Source organism: Harpia harpyja, chromosome 25, assembly GCF_026419915.1.
Source record: "Harpia harpyja isolate bHarHar1 chromosome 25, bHarHar1 primary haplotype, whole genome shotgun sequence".
NCBI lineage: Eukaryota > Metazoa > Chordata > Aves > Accipitriformes > Accipitridae > Harpia > Harpia harpyja.
The window spans coordinates 463,128-486,617 of record NC_068964.1 but is presented as its reverse complement, the minus strand read 5'-3'; the positions used below and the strand labels follow the sequence as shown (position 1 = coordinate 486,617).

The 23,490-nt window shown below is 54.7% G+C and overlaps 3 protein-coding genes and 3 non-coding genes across 7 annotated transcripts; 1 reads left to right on the top strand and 5 right to left on the bottom strand.

Moving 5' to 3' along the window:
• Positions 1-49: 49 nt before the first annotated feature.
• LOC128135870 (E3 ubiquitin-protein ligase TRIM7-like) lies at positions 50-8,284 on the bottom strand. 2 transcript variants are annotated; one of them, XM_052774970.1, is made up of 8 exons: positions 7,288-8,284; positions 6,057-6,475; positions 4,422-4,517; positions 2,882-3,112; positions 2,090-2,229; positions 1,710-1,825; positions 1,008-1,040; positions 50-680 (listed from the first exon to the last, which is right to left on the bottom strand). In XM_052774970.1, exons 2-8 carry the CDS (start codon positions 6,471-6,473, stop codon positions 169-171), a joined length of 1,545 nt encoding a protein of 514 aa, XP_052630930.1. In that variant the 5' UTR covers positions 6,474-6,475; positions 7,288-8,284; the 3' UTR covers positions 50-168. The 2 variants fall into 2 exon arrangements, with proteins under 2 accessions (XP_052630930.1, XP_052630931.1); XM_052774971.1 differs by having other exon boundaries at positions 2,207-2,229.
• A 963-nt stretch (positions 8,285-9,247) lies between these two features.
• On the bottom strand, positions 9,248-9,320 carry TRNAK-CUU (transfer RNA lysine (anticodon CUU)). Its single transcript has one exon. It is a non-coding gene; the product is annotated as a tRNA-Lys (tRNA).
• A 287-nt stretch (positions 9,321-9,607) lies between these two features.
• TRNAV-CAC (transfer RNA valine (anticodon CAC)) lies at positions 9,608-9,680 on the bottom strand. The gene has a single exon. It is a non-coding gene; the product is annotated as a tRNA-Val (tRNA).
• Positions 9,681-9,869: 189 nt separating this feature from the next.
• Positions 9,870-9,942, bottom strand: TRNAK-CUU (transfer RNA lysine (anticodon CUU)). Its single transcript has one exon. It is a non-coding gene; the product is annotated as a tRNA-Lys (tRNA).
• Positions 9,943-10,743: 801 nt separating this feature from the next.
• On the top strand, positions 10,744-18,172 carry TRIM41 (tripartite motif containing 41). The gene is made up of 6 exons (XM_052774958.1): positions 10,744-11,900; positions 13,609-13,704; positions 14,153-14,383; positions 15,057-15,079; positions 15,834-15,961; positions 16,559-18,172. Exons 1-6 carry the CDS (start codon positions 10,968-10,970, stop codon positions 17,074-17,076), a joined length of 1,929 nt encoding a protein of 642 aa, XP_052630918.1. The 5' UTR covers positions 10,744-10,967; the 3' UTR covers positions 17,077-18,172.
• A 1,002-nt stretch (positions 18,173-19,174) lies between these two features.
• RACK1 (receptor for activated C kinase 1) lies at positions 19,175-23,234 on the bottom strand. Its single transcript, XM_052775006.1, has 8 exons — positions 22,993-23,234; positions 22,165-22,336; positions 21,392-21,539; positions 20,959-21,054; positions 20,664-20,774; positions 20,097-20,237; positions 19,625-19,735; positions 19,175-19,297 (listed from the first exon to the last, which is right to left on the bottom strand). The coding sequence occupies exons 1-8, from the start codon at positions 23,099-23,101 to the stop codon at positions 19,232-19,234; spliced, it is 954 nt and encodes a 317-aa protein (XP_052630966.1). The 5' UTR covers positions 23,102-23,234; the 3' UTR covers positions 19,175-19,231.
• Positions 23,235-23,490: the final 256 nt, after the last annotated feature.

Sequence of the window (23,490 nt, the reverse complement as noted above, 5' to 3'; positions counted from 1 at the left end):
GCTGCTCTTGAAAGCTCCATGACAACAAGATTCAAAGTGGACACTGGGACTCATTTGCTCCACTTTATTCTTTACCATCCATAGAGTCCTGAAATATAGTGTGGTTTCCTGGATCAAACCAAAGGCTTGTCCAGAGCATGTAATGTCCATCTTGCTGCCCATACTGTTTCAGGGAACCAGCTGGATCTTGGACTCCCAAACCCAGAAGAAAGGCAGGATTTTCTCTCCATTGAAAGAAGTTGGAGGAAAAGCAAAAGCCAAGGTCTCGTTATCAGCATCGAAGAAAGCCACGTGTCCCTTCTCGTAATCCAGAGAGACACGGACAGTCCTTGGCCTCCCATTCAGAGGCTGAACAGTTTCGAAGGAGGTGAAAGCTTGAAACCTGTCCCCACAGATGCCAACAGCCCAAATCCCCTGGGAAGGGTCGAGGTTAATCCAACCCTTTCTCCATGCCGAGTCTCTGGCCACTCCCACAGCCCAAAATCCCCTGCTCCCCAGCTGCACTTCCCAGTAGTGCCTCCCCACTGTGAAGCCTTCACAACCCAACACGGAGCAGTAGGTGTCAAATCTCTGGGGACTGTTGGGCAAATTCTGGGGTGTTTCATCCCACCTTACGCTCCTCCGGTCCTCGGAGAGGATGAGGTGGGGGTTTGCTGTGTCTGGATCCAGAGTCACGTTTGCTGATGGGAAGGAAAGCACGAGAGAAGGAAAACAGCATGTCAGAGGGAAGGCGATGGATATTTCTCTCCATCTGCATCCTCTTGTTTTTTCCAGGGATGAAATCTTGGCCTGACCGAAGCTGTTTGGTAAAGGCTTTCTCCATTAAATCTTCCATGCAGATCTATTTAAAGGCTCTAGATTTGTACTATTTCTAATTCTGATGAAAGGGGAATAGAAATTCATCTCACCAACCCACCAGGAAAGTGTGAATTCCCTGCTTTTGCTGTCGTTTTTTTCACTTGGGTCCCCTTTTTACCCCAGTATACCTCCAGTCTCGTGTGACTTACCCCACTGCACATCCAGTTCAACTGGGAGACTCTCTGGAATGAGAGAGGAGGAGAGAATTGCTGTTAGTTTGTTGATGAGGGAGAGGGAGTGTAGTAGAAATGGGTAAATACGAGGAGGTGCGCTTTTCCCCTTGCAAAACAAGCAAAATCACCAAGTGAACAAGTCCAGCTCATGGATAGATGGACCTTCAAACCCAATATGACCAGCTTTATGAGGCTATTTCCTTAATTCAGAGTTGACTGCACCAATTACTGATTGGAGGTGAGAGAAGGGAATGGGACAGTTATCTGAACATGGAGAACAGTCTCAAAATAGCTCATTCAGGGTTTATGTGTGTATGCACCACCATCCATTTGCCATACATTGACTTTTCGTGCTGCCTGCCTCATGGATGGCTAGACGTTACCTACAGCCTGTTTGGTTTAAATAGGACTGGAATCAAGAATTTGATTCATTTCCTTCGTGTAGCTGAAGGGAGGGGCTTGCTCTAGTCCTTCACATTACTCAAGCATTCAGACACATCTGCAAATACACCTGGGGACACAGTTACCCTCCCTCTTCCAGCTCCAGCCCCAGATAGGAGGATTATTGAGTAACTCCTCATTAGCATTCCTTAGCTGGGGCTTTATGCTGGTAATTGGCTAGTGTCCACTCCTTTCCAGCTGCAAAAGTGTGTTTAGGTTTTTCCCCTTCCTTTGTACCTTTGAATTTTCTCAGGGCTTCCTTCAGAATGATGTTTTTCTGAGATAAATCCTTGAGTCTCTTTTCCACTCTAGGGAACTTCTCTGTCAGTTGCTGGAAGGTCCTTGCTTCACACCTGGAAGGAGAAGACTTTTGCATTCCTTCCTTGCTGAATGAGCTATGTAGAAACCCTGCTTAGAAAAGCTGCCAGGTAAGCTTATTTCTCCCCAAGCATCAAGTTGAGTCAGTTGAGACATTGCTGGGCATATCAGTGGTCCCAATGTCCCTGTGGAGGACACACGCTCACTCTGGACCTCCTCAGTGGTGGATATTGGTTTCCTCCAGCTGGTGGGGATGTGATCTCACCCCAGGGCCATCTCCTCCCCAGCTTCTTCCTCACCCTGAGTGCTGGGGACTCTGGTAGAGAGGATAAACCCTTCCTGCTCCCCTGCTCATGTCTGCTTCTTGACATTGTGCTGGGGAAGACCGTCCCCTCTGGAAAGGGAGAGTCACATACCTGGTCAAGGCACTCCTGGCATCCTAAAGGAGAGAGAAGATGGGCATTAAATTTTAAGCAATCTTCAGGCCCCTTTATATCTATCTCCCTCAGCTGCTGTTTGCAAGCGTGCTTTGCTTGGTTTAGATTTTCTTTTGCCAGCACAGAGCAAGATCAGGGACCTCTTGTACTCATCCAGTGGCCTGTTTAGTCCCTTCAGTCTGGTCCCTGGCTAGAAGAAATGCTCGAACACAGCTGGTAGAATATCATATCCACTTCCAAATGCTGCTTCTGCTTGTGTCCTGCCTGACATGGTCTCTTGGGGAGGGAAAGTGTGGTCCTCTGCTGAGTAGCCTCACCCTGGACTTAAGCCGGGATTCATTTATTAGCTCTTGCCACAATCACGCAAGATGTGTATCAATATCCCTTGCTTTGCCTGGGGTTGGGAGGGAAACAGTTGGTGGATACTTCCAAGATGCTAATTCTGGGATCCTCCTCTTCACAGGTTGGATATGACCTAGCGTAGCTCATTGATGTTGATATATAATGTATGGTATGGCCTCTTCATGCAATAAGCATCTAAATAAACTACTCAAAATGTCAAGGCAAAGCAACTGGGGAGAGGGAGAATTGAGCACCACCTCAACAGCACATTCAGAGTGTTGCAAACTCCATCGCCCGGCTCCTCGCTCTCACCTGCAGGGATTTATTCTCTGGCAGTGGGCTCATCCTTTCCAGCTCCTGAATGAGGTTGCCCAGGTGGGAGATCTCCGTGGAGATCTTCCTGTCGTTCTCTGTCTGGGTCTGCACTATCTGCTTCTCCGTGTCCTCCAGCCACATCAGGAGGAGACGCTCTTGCTCGTTCTGGAACTGGTGCAGCTGCTTAAACACTGACGTGATTTTCCACCTCTCGGCTCTTGTCTGCTGCTGCAAGGAAGGGATGGGGAGTGATGAGAACAGAAGAAATCCGAGACCTGCAAAACCTGGTTAAATAAAACAGGAGCAAGGACTGGTCTTTGGCCCTGAGGCCAGTCTAAGTCCATAGCACGTGGCTCTGGGTCCCCTTTGAGCTTTGTGCGATGCCCTGCGGAGTCACAAAATACACCTGGCCTTTTTAAGGGGTTGGTCTTATTTTTCAGCTTGAGAAACATGCAGGCAGTGTTGCTTCATGCTTTTCCCACAGCCTGGAGAAGACCAGGTGTTGCATGCAGGCATCTGTGAGTGTTTGATGGGACAAATCCTGCTGGGATAGTGTTTGAGGACACTGGGGTGAGAGGAGGATTCAGATGTGGTGAGAACCTGCGGAGGCTGTTGGAAGTGGTCCCTGGCACATGCAATCCCCCAAAACTCCCAGGTGTTGGCATTGAGGGCAGTAGCTGGATGGGACAGGACCGAATCCGGGCCAGGGACTGCGGCGCAAGCGACCAGCAGCACGTTCGTGGTGTTTTCCTTCTATCCCTGCTTTATTTAGCAGGAAAGCCATTGCCTGTCTCTGCTCACCTTCACCCCGGCAGCCTGCCTGCTCTCATGAAGCTGCAGTGAAACATCTGCTATGCTTTCTGCTTCTGCTTTTGAGGAAATCACCATCTCTCACTTCCTCAGAGCTACAAATCCATCCCCCAACCTCTGATAGCCCAAAACAGGGCTGGGAGGTGATGGAAACATCTGGTGATGTCTGCATCTGGATGCCCCAAGCTGCCACGAGAGCCACCACCCTCACCAGGACCCAGAGAGCTGTGCAGCAGCAGAAATGCCCCACTGGGGTCCGAGTTGGACACACGCACCCCCGCGGACCTCATGCTTGACGTGGCTGACCCATCTCCAGGGCTGGGTGGCAGAAAGCAGCTCCCGGGGTGCAGCCATCTGCGGTGAAGACGGAGAGGTCTGAAGCACCATCGCACCGAGCCCCTCATGCAAATCTGCCCAGGAGGACCCACGTGCCCAAAACGTGGCTCAGCTAAGCTGCAAGCACGTCCCTACAACTCTTCAGAAACCACCTCGCTCCCCACTAGCATTTTGTGGCTGCCGATTTCCCCTCGAGAAACATCTGCGTTTCATTCATGGGTGCCTCGCCAAGATGGAGCAAGTGGAAGAGAGATGGACCCATCTGGGTGGAGCAGCTGGAGGCGTTTTCCTCCTCACTGCACATTTGGGTGCCAATCGGACGTCTTTGAACCTGCACGTCAGACCAGCAGAAGATCCCTCTGTGCATACAGCAGCAGCAGCAAGTGCCTACCAGATACTTTCGGCTTCTCTTCTCCTCAGTCAGTTTTAGTCCTTGGAGCCTTTCTCTTTCATCCTTGAGGCTCTTCAGCTTGCTTTGGATTTGCTCCTGGGCATAAAAAAATAATAACATTAATCTGCAAGTTGTTGGGGAGAGGGATGCACAACTTGGGGATATTTAAATAGTCTTTATTCTGTTGCCCCTCTTCACCCCAGACCTTTTCTATGAAGCATTTTGTGAATGAAGAGTCAAATGAAGGCAGTATTTAATATTGCAGCCTCATTTACACCCCTATTCTGGTCTTTGCCGGTTCCTTTTCCCAGTGTATTTGTGGCCAGTTATCTTCTGCATTCACCATAATCTGTTCAGCTTTGGTTGGCTCATTTTATCCCCTCGTGAGCATAACATCAATTTTTTTTTACCCTTAATCAGGTCCCCCAAATTGCTGCAACTTCCTATCATCTGCAGAATCAGTGTTTCTGCCCAAAGTTGTCACCTTCAGCTCCTTCTGCAGACCAACAAATAATGATTATGAATAATGTCCCCAGAGTTTGTTTTTAGGAGGAGATAAATTGCACCTTAGAAATGCCTGGTTCGTAACATCTAAAAGACTCTCCCATGACAAATGCTGATGGACGTTTGCAGCACACGCATCCCATCCTGACCCCCTCTTATTTTTTATCAGCTTATTTTCTCCCTCCTGCCCCTCACTTCTTCTTCCCCCCTGCCCATATCTTGTTTCATGCTCACAGCGTGACTAATGTCACCTTTCACCTCCCCATTCCCAGTCATTTCTTCCCCTGTGGGCAGGATGAAATGTCAGCAAGCTTCTTCCCCACAAGCACTAACTCCTCCTCCTCCTCCTGACCCCATCCTCCCTCAAGGGAATTAAAAATGCCTCCCAATGTTGTCGCGGTTATCCTGAGATAAATGCTCAGAAAGAAATTCCTTCAGGGAGAGATTTACAGTGGAAAGGACAACTCATCTGGGATTTCCAGCCCAATTCTTGCACAAAAATTAGCAGCAAGAGCCCTGCCTGTGCACAAGTGAGTGAAGGTGGGGTTCGGCTCTGCTAATTTGGGTATTTTCTATGAGCTACCGGCCTCAGCTTCCTTTGTGGTCCCCAGACAGGGTGCCAGCAAATAAAGCGGTGGCTTTTTGTAAAGGGATCCAAGCTAATAAGGTCACCTTGAGAAGTTTAAATTGAAATCCTGCTTTGGAGGTCGCAGTGAGAATCAGGTTTTAATCAATTCGTGCTGTCTGGGGGTGACCCTAAGAGTGGGTTTTGCTGGTGGGTTGGGTTTGATCCAGCACCCTGAAGTCTCTGCTTGCCCCCCCGCATGCCCCCAAGCCAAGCTGTGCCCCTCACCATGCATCTGGGTGCCTGCAGACTGGGGTGGCTGCATCACATCCAGGCAGGGCTGGAGCCAAGGCAGCGATGCAAAGCAACCCCAACTAGATGACCTACCAGCTCAGCCCAACCTGCTACATCCCAAATCTTGGGAAATCCTACAGGATGTTCTTTCCCCGTATCCTTGGGAAGGCAGAGAAGCCCCTGGCTAGCAGTCCTCAGCCTCCGGTGGGCCAAAAAAAAACCCAAAAAAAACCCAAACCATCAGAGCGAAGCACGGCGCTGTGATTTCTTACTTTGCACTCCTGGGCGGCTTCTTCGATGGGGGCGACGGTGTGAGCGCGGTGAGCGTGGGAGCGGTCGCACACCACGCAGATGGCCGTCCGGTCCTCCTGGCAGAAGAGCTTGAGCGGTTCCTGATGTTTTGGGCACACGTTGCCTGCTCCGGTCACATACCCTGCCTGCATGCTCAGCTTCTTGGCGATCTCCGCCAGGTTCCTCAGCTCACGGTTTGGTCTAAATTTTCTTTTCTGGGCAATTCCTCGGCACTGGGGGCAGGCGAACCTCTGGTCGGATTTTCCTGAGCATCGCGTGATGCAGTCCCGGCAGAAGCTGTGTCCGCAGTTGATGGACACGGGGTCACTGAAATAATCCAGGCAGATGGAGCAAGATGCTTCTTTCTGCAGACTCTCCAGTGGGTTGCACTCGGCCATGGCTGAAGAAGAGTGACACGATTACTTTCGCTTCATTGAATTTTTTTTCTAATATTTTTGTTCTTTTGGCAGCAGCTGGGAATCTCCTTCTTGATTAGCCTTTGCTATCTGAACTGGGAGGTCTTGTCTGGAAAGTGCAGCCTTCTAAAGGATGTAAAACGAAAGAGGGGCGGAGAAAGGGGAATTTCAGGCTGTTTCCTGCGTGAAACACAGTTTTGCAACACCCCTCTGAAACCTGAGTCACTCCACAAAGTGTTTCAAGGTCTTCAAAATTTTGCTGCTAAAGAGAAGAGGAAGAAGTTCCTCATCCTGACCCATGACCTCCGAGTCTCAAATAATGAGTTGACAGTGGGGAGCATTCAGCAGCAAGAACAGCTTATGGATGCCTCCAGTCTCTCCCTGCCCCTTGTCAGCATCTCTGTGCAGCCAAAACACAAAATTACAGGGGAAAAAAAAAAAAACAAAAAAAAACAGAACAACAAATCCTTTCTTCCATCTTTTTCCCAGGTGTTTTTGAGCCCAGCTGGAGGAAGAGCTGTGGGGTTGATCAGCAATACCCAAGCTCAGTGCTGCTGCATATTCCATATGGCAGAGCTCAGCACCCTTGCTGCTCATTTAGGAGGTGATCCCAGCCCACAGGAGGACAGGATATTCCCATGTAACTGCCGGGACCGGGAACAAACCCAGTCTGAGGGATCTCCAGGCCAAATCCTGCCCAGGCTGACTTAGCTCAGTGTCTATTTTAATCTTCAGCTGGGGCCAATCAGCTAGATCAGGTTAGAGCCCTGCAATATATTTGTGCATCATCACATACCTCTCTCCTTCCTCTGTATGTGCCCAAGCTAAGGAGTCGCTGGTTTAATTGCAAATGAGTAATCTAAGCTTTGCTTTCTTCTTGGCCACCTCTGCAGCTGCAGCTCTGGCCACGCAGGACGCCTGCAACTCCGTGCAACTGTGAGAAGTGACTCGACAGAGGAAATGAATCATGCAGCACCAAAAAAAAAAAAAAAAAAAAAAAAGAGAGAAGTGCTTCAGATCTCCTCAGCGAGATAAGTCAGGGCGTGCGCAGAGGGTCACCGCGGTCATTCCCTGCTCCGAGGTCCGGCATCAGGATTGGACCCATCCCGAAAGGGTTTCGGTCGAGATGCTCTTGTCAGACACTCCAGCAATAGGCAATTTTCCACCTGGGGGAAAAGCTTTTCCCATGCCAGAAATACTCCTGCCTACGTGTTCGGCGATGGGATCTCTATTCTCCAGTAACAGATAAATGTTCGTCTCGTACCTGCCCACGTGCCGTTGCCCACCGATGCAAGCGCTGATCCCAACCTTCAGCATCCTCCCCTGTGCCTGCGACCCACAAATCCAACAATCCCACCTCTTTCAGCCGAAGCTTTGGGGAAATATTAATTAGCACCAGGCTTACGACAGGCTTATGCACAGCCCAACCCTCGGCAAAGCCGCGCAGCTGGACGCCGGGTTTCGATGCTCAGCATTCAATTATCGGCGAGTCCACAGTCCCCTTGTTTGCTGTACGAGAGTTTCAAAATCCTGGTCCATCCAGATTTAAAATCTCCATTTTTCTCCTCCCTGCAAGGGAAGGAACCCAACATACTGCAAAGCCACGTCGGTTATTTTTTAGGTGATGAACGGCTTAGCTATTTTTTCCAGTACATTGCAGGAAATTAAGCTATGCTGACCAGTCTAAATTCACCACCATCTCCCTCCTTCTCTCTTTTTAAGATGAGCAAACTTGACCTCTTTTTCCAGCAGCTTCCCTGCCATCCTCCACCACTTCTGATGTCACCTGGGCCACCTCTGTGACCCCGTGGCTCATTACCACTAATTCAAGGTGATTTGAAAACCTCTAATTCAGCTGAGAAGATGCCGATCTCCTTTTTTCCCTCCGCTGCAGCCATAATTTTGACACCCGGTGTGGTACCTGTGATTATTATACATGGTACTGATCAGTACCTATGGATGAATTAACCATAAGATCACAGCAAGTCCTTCTCATGAAGGCTAAAATAAAATAAAATGTCCTTTTCCGTTTGTCGCAAGCTCTTTGGGGTCTCTGCAGAATAGCAGGGTTTTTATATCATCTGTGTAGCTGCTACGATGCTGCAGCTCTTGCTTTCCTCGGGCGTTGACTTTGTGCATCAATGTGAGCTCTTCTGCCTTAGGACTTCTCTAAATTATGAGTTTAAAAAAAAAAGTATACCTCTAAAAACCAGAGAGGAAGACGAAGCAAAAAAAAAAAAACCTAAGGAAATGAATGTAGAGGGAAAAAAGTGGCAGCAAGGGGAATTCTCACTGCAGTTCTTTCTGCTTCAAAAAGGGAATAAGAAATGGGCTGCGAGGGGGCCCCGATTCCCTTTGTGACGGGAATTGCGCTTGGAAAACTTAGTTAAAGGGCAAATGAGGGGAAAAGGGCTGTGATCCAAACTTAAATAAAGGAAAAATGATGGAAGAAGGGCTGTGATCCAAACTTAAATAAAAGAAAAACGATGGAAGAAGGGCTGTGATCCAAACTTAAAGGAAAAACGATGGAAGAAGGGCTGTGATCCGAACTTAAATAAAGGAAAAATGATGGAAGAAGGGCAGTTCTTGTCACAGCGACTGGTTCCAGATCTTTTCCTTCCTTCAGCAAAATCCAACCCTTTGCTTTTAATAAAAACACGAAGAGTTGGGGTTCAGCCGCTTTCCCGAGTGGGTTTTGGTGGGACAGATGTAGTTTTGTGCCCCACGGGGGGGGGGGGGGGGGTAGAAAAGTTATGCGCCCAACGTGGGGCTCGAACCCACGACCCTGAGATTAAGAGTCTCATGCTCTACCGACTGAGCTAGCCGGGCGGGCGATAACCGCTTCCCCCCCCCCGGACACAACGGGCCCGGCGGCCCCCGGGAGCGGAGCCGGGTCCTCGCAGCGATCGTGGCCATTAACGGTACCGGGAGCCGGTACCGGGAGCCCGCACGGCCCCGGGAAAGAGCCGCTCTCCGGGGAGCCGGGGGCGGGGGGGGGAATACCCGTGTGTTACCGAGCGGGGGCCAAGGCGTTTGTAAGAGCTAAAAGTGCTTGTGTGAGGGTGGGGAAAAGCAAAGAAGGAGTTTAAAAAAAAAAAAAAAAAAAAAAAAAGGAGTGTTTCTGCCCGGTTTCGAACCGGGGACCTTTCGCGTGTGAGGCGAACGTGATAACCACTACACTACAGAAACGCGGTGTAAAAGTTTTTCCACCGCGGGGCTACGACCGTGCAGCCCCCTCCGGTGCGGCGGGCACCGAGGGTCGGGGTCTCGCCGGGGGCTCCGCGGCTCCGGCGGAGGGAAGAGTCCGGTGGGGGAGGAAAAACAGACACGGGGGGGGGAGCAGGGATGGTTAAAAAAAAAAAAAAAAAAACTTAAGGGCGCCCAACGTGGGGCTCGAACCCACGACCCTGAGATTAAGAGTCTCATGCTCTACCGACTGAGCTAGCCGGGCTGCGGGGGGAGCGCCCGCCCGCCCCTCAGGTGGCGCCCCAAGCAGCCACGCCCCCCTCCCCGGAGGCCACGCCCGCGCCCCTCAGGCCCCGCCCCTACAACGCCGGCTCGGCCTCCTCCCCCCCGCCCCCAGACCTCCGAAAGCAACGACTTGGAAGGGTAGACAAGCCCGCCGCGACCACAGAGACTACGGGGCCACCGTGGCCTCTGTCGCCGCCTCCCTCCGCGCTGATTGCACGGACAACGGGGCGCCTCGGTTCCCGCGGCACCGGGAGGAGGCCGCCAAAGCTCCTCCCGGCCCGTTTACCACCCGCCCGTTCCTTAGCAACCGCTCCGCCGGCGCCTAGCGCGCCACTTCCGGTCAGGTGCCGTTAAAAGGGGCGGGGCTTTACAGCGAGAGACCGGAAAGCGGAAGCGCCGCGGCGTTTCCCGTCTGTTGGCGGAGCACCTCACCATAGAGAGGCAGCGGCGGCGGGGGCGGGAGAAGGGATAGAGCGTCTTCCCCGTCTCCGGGGTCGGGGTCGGCGAGCAACGGGGCAGCGGCCTCGCCGGGCGGCACCTGCGGGCCCGTTTGGGCTGAGGCCGAGGCCGGGCCCGGCGGCGGGGGGACCTTGTGTGGGGAGCGGTGAGGCCTAGAGCAGGCCCCGGTTGGCGGGGGGGGGGGGGTGGTTTGGGGGGTGGCGTTAAGGAGGAGGAGTGAGGCCTCCACCGGAGCCCGGTTGGGCCTTGGGGGTGTCGTGGGGAGGGGAGCGGGGTCAGGCCCGGTTGGTGGGGGCAGGAACGGGGCCAGTCCCCGGTTTTGGGGGGACGGGGGTGGGGGTAGAGCAGTGCCCGGCCCTGGAGGTGGAGGCCGGGGGGGGGGGGGGGAGAGGAAGCGACACCCCAAAGCTTTGGTGGTACCTGGGTGGGGACCGGCCACCCTTCTGGGTTGGAGCTGGTGCCCACCCCCGCGTAGGGAGCAGCCGGGGGTCGACAGGGAGCTCAGGGCCCCGTGAGGAAGAGGAGAATCTCTCGGCTTCCTCCTCCATGGCGGCCACAGCGGTTATAGGCGATGGGGTCCCTTCGGGGGGCTCCAGCGGGCGGCTGAACCCGGTGGAGACGCTGCAGGAGGAAGCTATTTGTGCCATCTGCTTGGACTATTTCGTGGACCCCGTTTCCATCGGTTGCGGGCACAATTTCTGCCGCGTCTGCATCTCGCAGCTGTGGGGCGGCGAAGCCGAGTACGAGGTGGCCCCGGGGGCCGCGGCGGTGGGCGGCGGAGAGGTGGGGATGGGCGACGTGCTGGAAGAGGATCTGGAGGATGAGGAGGATGAGCTGGATGAGGACGAGCTGGATGTGGAGCAGGAGGAGGAGGAGGAGGACGGCGGTGCGGAGGAGGAGGAAGACGACATGTGGAGCGAGGAAGAAGACGACACCGACCTGTGGGAAGATCCCGTGGAGGAGGACATGTGGGACGGTGGGGTTGGGGGAGAGCTTTACTTTGGGGACGAGGACTATGACGAGGATGTGATGGAGGAAGAAGACGTGGAGGAAGAGGAGGAGGTGGAAGAGGAGGAAGAAGAGGTGCAAACGCCTCCTCCCCCTGTCCTGGCCACGCGGCCTCGACGCCTCCAGACCTTCACCTGCCCGCAATGCCGAAAAACCTTTTTCCAGAGGAATTTCCGACCCAACCTTCAGCTGGCCAACATGGTGCAAATCATCCGCCAGCTGCACCCGCACCCCCAGCGCCTCGCACCGCCCGCTGCCGGTCCCTCGGTTTCGGGAGCCGCGGTGGGGGTCCCGGGGGTCCTGGTAGCGGTGGGGGGTCAGGGACCACCAAACTTGTGCGAGAAGCACCAGGAACCCCTCAAGCTTTTCTGCGAGGTGGACGAACAAGCCATCTGCGTGGTGTGCAGGGAGTCGCGGAGCCACAAGCATCACAGCGTCGTCCCTCTCGAGGAGGTCGTGCAGGATTACAAGGTATGAAGGTTTCGGGGTCGGGATAACGGGGTGGTTTGGGGTTGGTTTTTTTTGAGGGGGGGGAAGACAGCTGTCGGTGCCAGTAGGAGCCGACGGCGCAGGCTGGGTCGTGCTGGCGGCAGGCAGACGGCGTTGGGTGGTTGGAGGCGGCGTACGGGTGGGTCTTGCTGGGCTGGTTCGGCGAGCAGAGGGGGGTTGGGGACGAACGGGCTGCGTGGGTTGGGGTGCAGGAGGCCAGGAAGCCACAAAGCCGGCGGCTGGGTTGGGTTTGGATGGGGAGGGTCCGGTTAACCGCAGAGAGGGAGGTTTGGGGACCAGGCGGTGACAGTAACGAAGGCAAAGCTAGCTGGATCGGGGAGAAATCATCCTGTGGAGGAGCTCAGCTGGTCCCGCTGGGCTGGTTTTGGGTGAAACCCCTCCGGGCTGCGGCGGGTTGAAATGAGCACCCACGTTGTGGTGGGTCCGTGCCTTACAAAGCCCTTCCCGGGCGGCTCTCCAGCTCGCTCAGCCCAGGCGGTACCTGCCTGAGGGTCTTCAGAGCCTGACCCCGAATCCCCAGCAGCAGAGACCCTTCGTTAGGGGTTTTAACGGGGCAGTTTTCCCGTCTCGAAGGCGTTGCTTCCTGCTTGGGTGAGACCTGGAACCCTGAAACAAAGCACGGTGGGGACGATGCTCGCTGGGCCCTTCAGGCTGCTGCTTACCTCATCTCTTGCGGCTTCGGTTTCTCTGCGAGGTCATGTCTCACTTTTTGGGGTCTTCTGGAAGAAAGGAGTGTGTTTTTTGGTTCATTTAATATCCAAAGGCGTCTTGGAGGAGTTGCTGCCGCACATGGTCACATCTCACCTCATCCTCCCTCGCTGGAAGCTCTCCGGAGCTCTGGCCGTGGCGATATATTGGCAGCTCCCATCGGAGTCGGCACCCTTTGAGCCCCTTGAGGTTTTGGCGGGTGTTTGGTAGCCGGGAGGAGGCTTGGGGAGATGGAGGTGGTTTTGGGGGGGGAAGGACAGCGATGGGGTGTATTGTCCCTGCGCCGGGCTGTTTTGTGGTGGGTGTCGGAGCGTGGCCGACAGCGCTGTCTGCTCTTGGGTCATCTCAGTTTTCCCCTTTCCTTTGCTGTGGGAAAGACGCCGCAAATACTCGAGGAGGCAGAAAAATTAAATTTCTGAAAGGCAGAGCTGTTTGTGAAGGGCAGAGGGAGCATCCTGGGAGGGCAGCAAGGCAGAAGTGGTTGGTTTTTTGGGAAATGCCAAAGCTTATTCAGCACAGGGAATCACAACTGATGAAGCAGGTAGCGGTTTCATCACTGGCTTAAGCTGATCTAGGACCACGCTGCTACTGAAAGGCGCAGCCCGAAAAGATGGGCTAAGCCTGCCCTAGGTTTGTGCTGACTTTAGGAGCACAGATCCCTCTCTGGGTCCTGATCCCAACCCAGCGGGATGCCTGTGTGATGGCTCAAGCCATGTGTCGAACGGTCTGCACTTGGTGACTGTGGATCTGGCATTTGCGGATGTTCCCTGATCCGAGTGGGGCAGGGTTTTTGGCTTTCTAATTAAAACCAACTCCCAGAACGAGCGCTTATGGAAAGTGGTCTGAAATCTGGGTGGGAGGTTTTGTTCTCAGCCCTGCCATGGAGATAGGGACCAAAAGAGGAGAGGAAGGACGGGATTGCCTGAGCCAAGGATGCTTGAGATGCATTTCCTTCTCTCAGAACAAACTCCAGAGCCACCTGGAGCCGCTGAAGAAGAAGCTGGATGCGGTCCTGAAGCAGAAATCCAATGAGGAGGAGAAGATCACGGAGCTGAGGGTAAGAGCCAGCTGCTCCTGGCGCAGTGGATGATCCCGCACATGATTCCTTTCCAAACTTATTCATTTCCCATTTCTCTTGCCTTCCACTTTTCCCCCTGCCAAAAAATAATCAGCCCTCAGCTAAGGAGGATGCTGAAACACCAGTGCTGGGAGGATTTCTTGGCCTGAAGTCTGGTGAGGGGGATGAGCAGGGATGCTTTTTTCCCCCCCTCTGCCTTGCGGATATGAGCTCTCATAGAGGTGTTGCGGTCCCTTTGCTGCAGTCGTTGGGATCGCAAGGGCTGGAAGTTGTTTCCCTGCTGAATTAGAGCTTAATTAGGGGGGGAGTTTGTGCCTGAATGTGTTGTGGGAATTGGTAGCCTGGGAGAGAGAACAAATTGATGTCCTTTGGGTCTGCTACTTGAGCTAAGGATGCCTTTCCTCCCTCTTTCCCGCTGCACCCGCAGGACAAGATGAAGCTGGAAATCAAGGAATTTGAGTCGGACTTTGAGCTGCTGCACCAGTTCCTCATTGGGGAACAGGTCCTGCTCTTACACCAGCTGGAGGAACGCTATGAGAGCTTGCTGGCCCGTCAGAGCAGCAACATCAGCCAGCTGGAAGAGCAGAGCGCTGCCCTCAGCCGGCTCATCGCCGAGGCGGAGGACAAGAGCAAGCAGGATGGGCTGCAACTGCTTAAGGTTTTTTGGTTTGGTTTTTTTCCAGGAAAAGGGAAGAGTCATGATCAGGGATTTCAGGAGGATCCCTGCTGCCGTGCCGGGCGAGGCCTCTCTTAGAAGTTTTTGAACCTTCCCAGAGAGCTGTAGACTCGGATGATTCACGTAGTTGATCTCTGGACCATGAACCCTCGCTCAGCTCTGCGCCGGCAGCTGTAGGAACTCTGGCCCTGCTTTATGGCGAGGAGATAATGTTCACGGGTGGGAATTAAGCAGAGCTGCCAAGAGGGGAGCAGACCTTGCTTCAAAAAGGGTCTTCCTCACGGGAGAGTGTCCTTACCTGATGGCTAGATCCTTCCCCATCCCTCCGGTCAGGGATCCCGCAGTGTCTGTGGGACCACAGAGGGGAAAAACGGGATGCGCCAAGAGATTTGGTTAGGGTGCCTGTATTAATGGGAAAAGCCTCTACCAAGGGGTGAATCCATGGGATATGTCTCTGTGGGATATTCCCATCCCCTGACCATGGGATGGGACTCATCCTGTCCGTTGGGGTGGTTGGCTCGTTGCAGCCCGGCTCGGTGCTGAGCTGTGGCTGCTAAGAGGATTTAGTGTGATCCACGGTGGGATCGGCCTCAGTCCTCCCTAATCTTTTCTTTCTCTTTCTCCCCACTTCCCACCCCGCTGCCTCCTTTTGCAGGACATCAAAGGCACTTTTATCAGGTCAGTGACTTTCCGTTGGCATCTTCTGGCTGTAAATAGCTTTTGGGGGGTGGGGGGGAACCCCCATGAGCTTTTGTTTTAAACCTCGTGCGGTGGTGGTCTCTTTTCCAGGCCGGGGTTGGGTAAAGCGAGGGAAAGCTCAGTTATGTCTGGTGTCAAAACAAATGTGATGGTGGGAACTCCTGGCTGATGTCCCAGCGGGGTAGAAATGGGATTTGGGGGGATAACTGGGGACCTATGGGAGAGGAGAAAGGCTGGGAAGAGATCTCGGAGTCCCTCGCAGCACCCAGCAGCCGCTTTTTGGGAGCGGAGCTGGGTGTGCCTGTGCAGACCTCATGCCCTGGGGAAGCAGGAGCCTGCTGGTAAGTCTGGAGGGATGGTTTATTTTGGTTCCCCCCCCATCTTTAAGTCAGACAAGCAGCTGCTTTTCTAAATCAGCCCCCAGCTGCTTGCCGGCAGGTAATGGGGCTGTGTCGGAGCATGGTCCAGCTGTCCCCAGTGCTGCGTGGATGCAGTTCCATCCCTGCCCGAAATTCGGCCGCTTCCTGCGGCCGAGACAGGGTGGGGACCGCTGGCTGTGCCAGCGTAACCGGTTTGGCCAATCTCTGCCCTGCTCTGGGTTTTTTGGCTGTGTGCAGGGCATCCAGTTTCTCCTGTTGTGTCTCGTCCTGCCCCCTGAGCACATCGAATCCCCACATTTCTTTTTTTTTTTTTTTTTTCCCCACCCCCCACCCCCCTCCCCCATCCCCGGCAGATGCGAGAACATCAAATTCCAGGAGCCCGAGATGGTGCCGGTGGACGTGGGGAAAAAATATCGCAACTACTTTCTGCAGGACGTGGTGATGAGGAAGATGGAGAAAGTCTTCAGTAAAGTCCCTCAAGGTGAGCGAGACCTGGCTCCTCTGCCTGAGGGGATGACGCGGCTTCTCAGGGAGCTCCTGGGGAAGACGCTGGTCCTTCCCCACCCTCCCAGGCTGGGATCTCTTGTGTATCCCCAGCCTTGTTGGGGTTCCCCCCGCTCCAGCTCTGCCTCCCCACGTTTCCACCCCCTTTTTCTGCCAGTCCCCTCAACACTGGCCTCTTCTCTCGTTCCTCTCCATGCCTTGCCCCATCCTTTGATCTCGACTCTCCCCTAACATGGCTGTCTCCTCTTCCCATCCCCAAAGCAGAGCTGGATCCAGAGTCTTTGACAGCTCTGTGTGAGGCTGGGATGGGACTTAGCCCAGAGTTAAAAGAAATTGGGGGATTAGAGGAGTAAAAAGAAACTGGGGGGTTAAAGAGGTTTAATTCTATCCCAGCCAAAACCAGTACAGACCCACGGCGGGGGCATCAGTCACGGTAGCCACTGGTGCCGCAGGTACGCGCAGGGGTGAGGATTTGGGTTTGGGAGCTAAGAGAAGGGGGAAAAATCTTGGGATTGGGATCTACAGGGAGATAGGGGTGACCAGCGACCCCTCAACGTCCCCGTCTCCCTTCCAGCCGACGTGACCCTGGACCCCGACACAGCCCACCCTCGCCTGAGCCTCTCCCTGGACCGACGCAGCGTCAAACTGGGCGAACGACGCCAGGATCTACCGGACAACCCCAAACGTTTCGATTCGGATTATTGTGTGCTGGGTTCCCAGGGCTTCACCACCGGCCGTCATTACTGGGAGGTAGAGGTGGGAGGCCGACGAGGTTGGGCGGTGGGCGCAGCCCGCGAAACAGCTCGTCGCAAAGAGAAGACGACGGGTCCTCACCAGAAACGAGAGATTTGGTGCGTGGGCACCAACGGGAAGAAGTACCAGGCGTTGACGGCCACGGAGCAGACGGCCCTGTCGCCCAGCGAACGGCCCCGACGCTTCGGCGTCTACCTGGACTACGAGCGGGGTCAGCTCTGTTTCTACAACGCCGAAAGCATGACCCACATCCACACCTTCAACGCCTCCTTCCACGAGCGCATCTTCCCGTTTTTTCGCATTTTGGCCAAGGGCACCCGCATCAAAATTTGCGCCTGACTGGCAACTCCCTCGCCCTCCCTGCCGGTCACCTCTTCCTATGCCGGATCTGGCCTTGCACACAGCCACGCTCTTTTCCCCCCAGCCCCTGCCTCCCCTCAATCCCTCGGATCCCGGTTTTTGGGATCCAACGCTGCACTTGTCGTCTTGTACCTGCTTGCTCACCCCAACCTCCTGCCAGCTCCTCCCCAGGATCTCGCTGCCGTGCCGATGAGAAGCCGGTTTGGTTTGGGACGGGGATGGAGCCGCCTCAGAAGTGTTTTTCACTTTGGCTCCTGCTGCAAGGAGCTTCTCTCCCCCTTTTCCCAGTCGACACCTAAAGCTTTCCAGCTTTCCACTTGTTTTCCACCCACAGTTGAGTTTTGAGGTGCGTTTCGGCTCCCTTCAGACAGGGGGGTCCATATGTTGGGGGGGAGCGAGTGCTCTTGGCTTCTTGAAACTCCCGTCAGTCATCTTCCCAAAAATCATCGGCTTTCGTATCCCAGTTGCGCCAAGGTGCCTGCGATCTCTTGGGATTCACCTTTTGAGCATTTTCAGACCCAAGTTGGGTGTTCGGACCTGGAGTCAGACCTGTTTTGACCTGCAATCTGTTCTTTCCTCGCCTTCCCTCTCATTTTTTTTTTTGTGGGGGTGGGGGGTGTCTCTGATCTAACACCCCCCTCCCCGCCATTCCCTTCGTAACCATTATCTTGTGGGCCTGGCACTTTATTGGGGGCTGAGGAGGGTGCAAAGAGCTGGTCTCCTCCTCCAGAGCCGGAACGTCCCAGCCATGGGGGTAGGAACTGGCCTCCTGTTTTCCCCTTGCAGCTTGAGAGCTCTCAGAGATGGGGGTATTTATTTTCTCTTCCCTGCCCCCCCCCTTTATTTTGTTTTCTCGGCTGCTGTTGAGTTTCCAGCTGAATCCTGTCCCACTCGAGAGACTCTTGACCGCACCAGTTGTGTTTTATTCTTCTTTTTGTTGGTGGATTGGTATTTTTTTTTTTTTCCTGTTGGCATTACAGAGCTAGTTCAAAATATTTTTGGCTAAAATGAGAATTAAATGGAGATTTAGTTTTATGAAATGTTAAGAAATAATAATAAAGAATAAGGTTGTAAACCTGAGTCTCTGGCTTACTGAGGAGGCTTGAAAGATCTGGGAGCCGTTTCCAAACGAGTCTGGCTTAAATTGCACACTGGAGTTGGGGTCCAGGTTCCCCACAACCTGCCTGGCCTTCCTGTTACCCCATCATCCTGGTAAGCAGATGCGCTTTTAATCTTGTCTTGTTAAATCCGGACCTAATCCTTCCTAATTAATTAGGTCAGGCCCAGAGCCGTGTGTGTCCGTATCTGTTCCTGAAGCGGCTGACTCGTATCCGCCTTGAGCCCATGATGGGCAGCATCCAACAGCGTCACCGAGGGACCAAAGTCTCTTCCAGTTCGGTGACGCTTGCAGGTCTGCTGGCCAGGAAAAGGAAAAAAAAAAAAAAAAAAAGTCCTAAATCTCTAGAAAATGGCTGTTTGCACACGGGTGTGGGGCCTGGAGGCTCCTGGCTTTAGAAGTTCCACGTTAAAAACCTCTCCGTTAACGGCTGCTCTGAAAATCCCCAATGGATGACGAGGCCCTGAAAGTCTCGCTCTCGTAATCACCACTGCTGCTTAAATTTATCTACTTTCTGGGTTTTTCTTGGGAATTGCATTTGTTTTCCCAGGTCCGCAGGTTTTTCGCAGTGACACCGCATGTGGGAGAAGAAACACCAAGTCCCCTTGTTAGCCAGGACAGAGATCTTCTGAGCCCCACCATGCTGCCTGCAATCATGTCGTTCTTTCCCTCCGCTATTATTTTTCTGCATCGTGGGTTTTTAACCGTGATTTGTCTCCCATAGCTCTCAAATTCTGCTGGTCCACCCATCCTCATCCCCAAGCCCTGTCCCACCACCATGTCCCCAACCTTGAAGGCGTGGGGACAAATTTTTGTGGACCTAAAGCCCCTTCCCGTCAGGGATGTGGGGGTTTTTATTTCTCCCTCTGTGTCCACCTGGAGTAAAGCTCCAACCCCGGATCTTCCATGAACCTCCAGGTTGTGGGATGACCCAACAGTGGACACAAGGTGGCCACGAGCTCGATAGAGCACTTTTTTTTTTATTGTTTTTTGTACACAAAATCTACGGTTTCTCGCTCATCTGGTCCCGATGGTGACTTGCCACACCCGGACAAGGTTGTCTGTGTAGCCGGCAAACAGGGTCTACGGAGAGAAAGAGAGTCGGGTCACGGGAAGGGTTGGGTGGCCAACAAGTTGAGACCTTGGGACATGAGGACAAAGGACTCCGGTCCTCGGAGGACAAATCCCAAATCAGAGGAGGGACCGCCATCAGTCCCACATGTTAGGGAGATAAAGGAGAAGAGCTCAAAGGTCGAGAGGGGACCCAAGAAGTAGAGATGTGACCCAGAAGCGGAGCACAAGTGTCCTCACGGTCCTTCTGCTCCACGAGCAGCAAGGAGGGTTCCCCCAAAATCCTCATTCCCCAGGGCTGGGATGCCGGCACAGGGAGAAGGGGATGATGGTTCTTACCTGCCCATCTGCGGACCAGGCCAGGGAAGTGCACTGGGGTGGTTCGGCTTTGCTGCTGGTGCTGATCACCTCCTGCTTCAGCTCGTCCACGATGATTTTACCTTCCAGGTCCTGCAAGAGAAAAGAACATGAAGGACCAAGGGGAGACTCCCGTGACCGAATCCAACCCAATTCTGGAACGCCGTGAGGGTCGCTCAGAAACAGCCTCTGGATTTCCGCACAGAAATGCAGTCAGATGGCATCGAAATTGTTTCATCACAGCACAGCAGCTCTGCCCTACGGCCGCCGCAACCCTCCTTGGCTGGGGGACGAGACCACGCTGGGGATGCTCCTCCTCTCAGATCCGTGATCCAAAGTAAGGATCTCGACCACGACGGCGACTCCAAACCCAAGACAACCCAAAAGCGAGTCTTCTGGAGGAACCCTGCCCAGACGGGGACAGAAAGGGGCTGAGGACCGAGCGGTGACATACCCAAATCTTGATGCTGGGTCCGGTGGCAGCACAGAGCCAGTAGCGGTTGGGGCTGAAGCACAGGGCGTTGATGATGTCTCCTCCATCCAAGGTGTAGAGATGTTTGCCTTCGTTCAAGTCCCACAGCATGGCCTGGCCATCCTGGGGGGCAGGAGGAGGACTCAAGAACAAACCCCAGCACTCGTCACCTGCCCCAGGGAGGCCTTTTTCCCACCCCGACCATGGTTAAGCTGGAGCACTTTGCCGCAAGCCAGCACAGATATGGAAAAGTTAAAGGAGGCAGCAGGAAAATTCAAAGAAAACGCATCGAGGGCTGAAATAAAAAGAGTTAAAGGAGGTCCCTGGAGCTGGGTGAGCATCTTTGTCGTGGTCTTCCTTCCTTGCTTGACATCCGGGACCGTCAAGTCAGGCCAGATCTTTGGGCTGTTACGACCCCACTCAAGCCATGACCAAGACGTGGAGCCCGTTCTTGGGGTGGGAGACCCAGAAATGAGTCAGAACTGCTGGTGGGACAGCAAGATCTCATCTCGGGGCCTCAGCCTTCCCCCCCAACCCTGTGACACGTACCTTGCCGCCAGAGGCACAGAGGGAGCCGTCGGGGGAGACAGTCACCGTGTTCAGGTAGCCCGTGTGCCCGATGTGGTTAGTCTTCAGCTTGCAGTTAGCCAAATTCCAAACCTGGGTGGGAAAAAAACCACAGGAGCAGGAAGGGGGGGTTAAACATTGCTACTGCACCCCAATTCTGGGGATATAGGGGAAAAAAAACCCTTCCCTGGAGCAGTCTGGCTGCTCCGATCCTCCCCCTGCCATTGCAGGAACCCCAGAGAAGGGCTCGCTGTCCGGGAAGGAGATGCCCCCTCACCTTCACCAGCTTGTCCCAGCCGCAGGAGACAATGATGGGATTGCTGCTGTTCGGAGAGAAACGCACGCATGACACCCACTCCGAGTGACTCTCATCCTGGGGAAGAGGAACGATGCCGGGTTCACGGCGAGGAAACGCGGCCAAGTCTTCCCCACCCCATCCACGGGGCGCTGCAAGATCAAACCTGCTGCATCCCGTTGCTCCAAAGCTTTCCCACCTCATCCCGCATCCCTCATAATTGCAGGACTTGTCCTCAGACACCCCCCCGCTCCCCAGGGAGAGGTCAGCAGGCAACATCTCGCTTCTAATCATTACAACAGGGTTGGGAGACCTGGATTCTTGATCAAAAGCGGTGGGAGTGGACCTAAAACCAAGTCCAGGGAGGTGCTTTCTCATGGAGGGCTAATTTGGAAGCCCACCTTCCCCAGCTCACCTGCACAGTGTACTTGCAGACACCCAAGGTGTTCCAGAGCTTAATGGTCTTGTCCCTGGAGCCCGAAACGATCTGGCGGTTGTCAGAGGAGAAGGCCACGCTCAGGACGTCCTTTGTGTGACCCACAAAACGACGGGTGGTGGTGCCGCTGAAGGAAGACCAAGAGACAATGGGAGATCTCGCAGACAAATTCCGCAAAAGAGGGGAGGAAAATTCAAAGATTTGAAGGAAAAAGAAACACAAAGTGGTCTACGAAAGGGTAAGGAACGATGGTTCCCTTTTTCCTTCAACAGAACAACTTTGGAGAGGGATTGGGGGAATCAGGATGAATTCATTGCGTGTGCACGCCTGGCTCTGCAAATCCCTGACCCTCTTCTGCTTGTACAAATTCAGCCCAAAATGACCCCAAAAGAAAAGCCTGAACCTCCTTGCCCCGCTTCTCCAATGCTTCTCTCCCATCATAATTGCAGGACGTGTCTTCAGATCCCGGAGGATCAGCAGACTTTATGTCAGATCTAATCATCGGGAGAGGGAGCCGAGGAAAAGCAGCCGAACCCCCCAATTCCGGCCTCTGTTCCAAATCGTGGCACCGGCTGCAGAAAAATCCCCCCTGCTGGGATTTATCTTCCAACCCAAGAGCAAATCATCTCTGTTTCAAGGTGCACTGATGACCTCATCCCCTCTCCCAGCACCCAAATGAAGCCGGGAGCCACGCTACACCCCCCCATACCCCCCCAAAACACCCTCATCCCTGCCGTGTCCCTGTGGCTCACGTGGTGAGGTCCCAGAGCCGCAGGGTGCCGTCCCACGAGCCAGAGAGAGCAAACTGCCCATCGGAGGAGATGACCACGTCGCTGACGAAGTGCGAGTGACCCCGCAGAGCTCGCTGTGGGATCCCGTAGTTGGTCTCATCACGGGTCAGCTTCCACATGATGATGGTTTTGTCTGTAGGGGAGGTAAAGAGAGAGGTAAGGTGGAGGGCGGGGGTCATTTCAGGGACCACAGCCCTCTGCCCACCCCCAGCCTGTCCTTCGCCTCCCCCACGGGAATGGCGGGGGGGGGGGGCTGCCAAAGAAAACGGGGTGACCAGCTCTCCGCTCCTGTGCCCCCTCCTGCCTATCGCAAAGACCAGGGCCCTGCCTCCTCTCCCCTCCTCCTCCTCCGCACCTCTGCTGTGCTACACCCTAGCCCCATCCCTAGGCCAGACTGCCCTAAGCGGGGGGGGGGCTCCAGCCTGTCCCCCCATCCCTAGATCCACAGCCTCCCTACTCGCCTAACGGTCTCCCCTTGCAGGCTCATGGTAGTCCTGGGACCCCGAGATCATGGTCTCTCTTTCCCCCCACGTCCCAGAACCTTCCCTGCCCCTCTCCCCTCCGGACTCACGGTCTCCCCTCGCCTCTTCTCCCCGCGATGGTCTCCCCTCACCCCCCAAACTCGACCTGTAGTCTCTCCCCATCCCTCTCCTCAACCAGGCCAACGGTCTCCCCCCTCCCCGGGCTGATGGTCTCCTCCTAACTCCCTCCACCCCCCGCTCCGATGGTCTCCCCCGACCCTCTTCCCCTTCCCCCCAACCCCCCGCCCCGGCCGGCTGCGGCCCTCACCTCGCGAGGCGGAAAGAATCATGTCCGGGAACTGCGGCGTGGTGGCGATCTGGGTCACCCAGCCGTTGTGACCCTTCAGGGTGCCCCGCAAGGTCATCTGCTCCGTCATGGTGGCGGCGGGGCGGGAGGATGGCGGCGGATTCAACGGAGGCCACGGCCCGGTCCCGTCCGGCCGCCGACAGCAGCCGCTAGCGCGGGGAGAGAAAGAGACCGAAGCGGCTTCCGGCGGAAGCGGAAATAGCGTATGAGCTGTACGGCAGCATGGCGGCGCAGAGAGATGCGGGGCAATATGGCGGCGTGCATGGCACTGTACGGAAAGAGGTGTAGGGGTGAGCGCTGGGGGGGGGGGGGTGTAAGGAGGGTCCTGGGGGGGCTGTGGGGGACAGGGGAGACATTGGGGGGCTGGAGGTGGGGTGGGGGGGGCAGGGAGGGCCTTGGGGGGGCTGGCAGGAGGGCAGAGGGTTAAGGATGTAAAGCGATTTTAAGTTCCTACGTGTT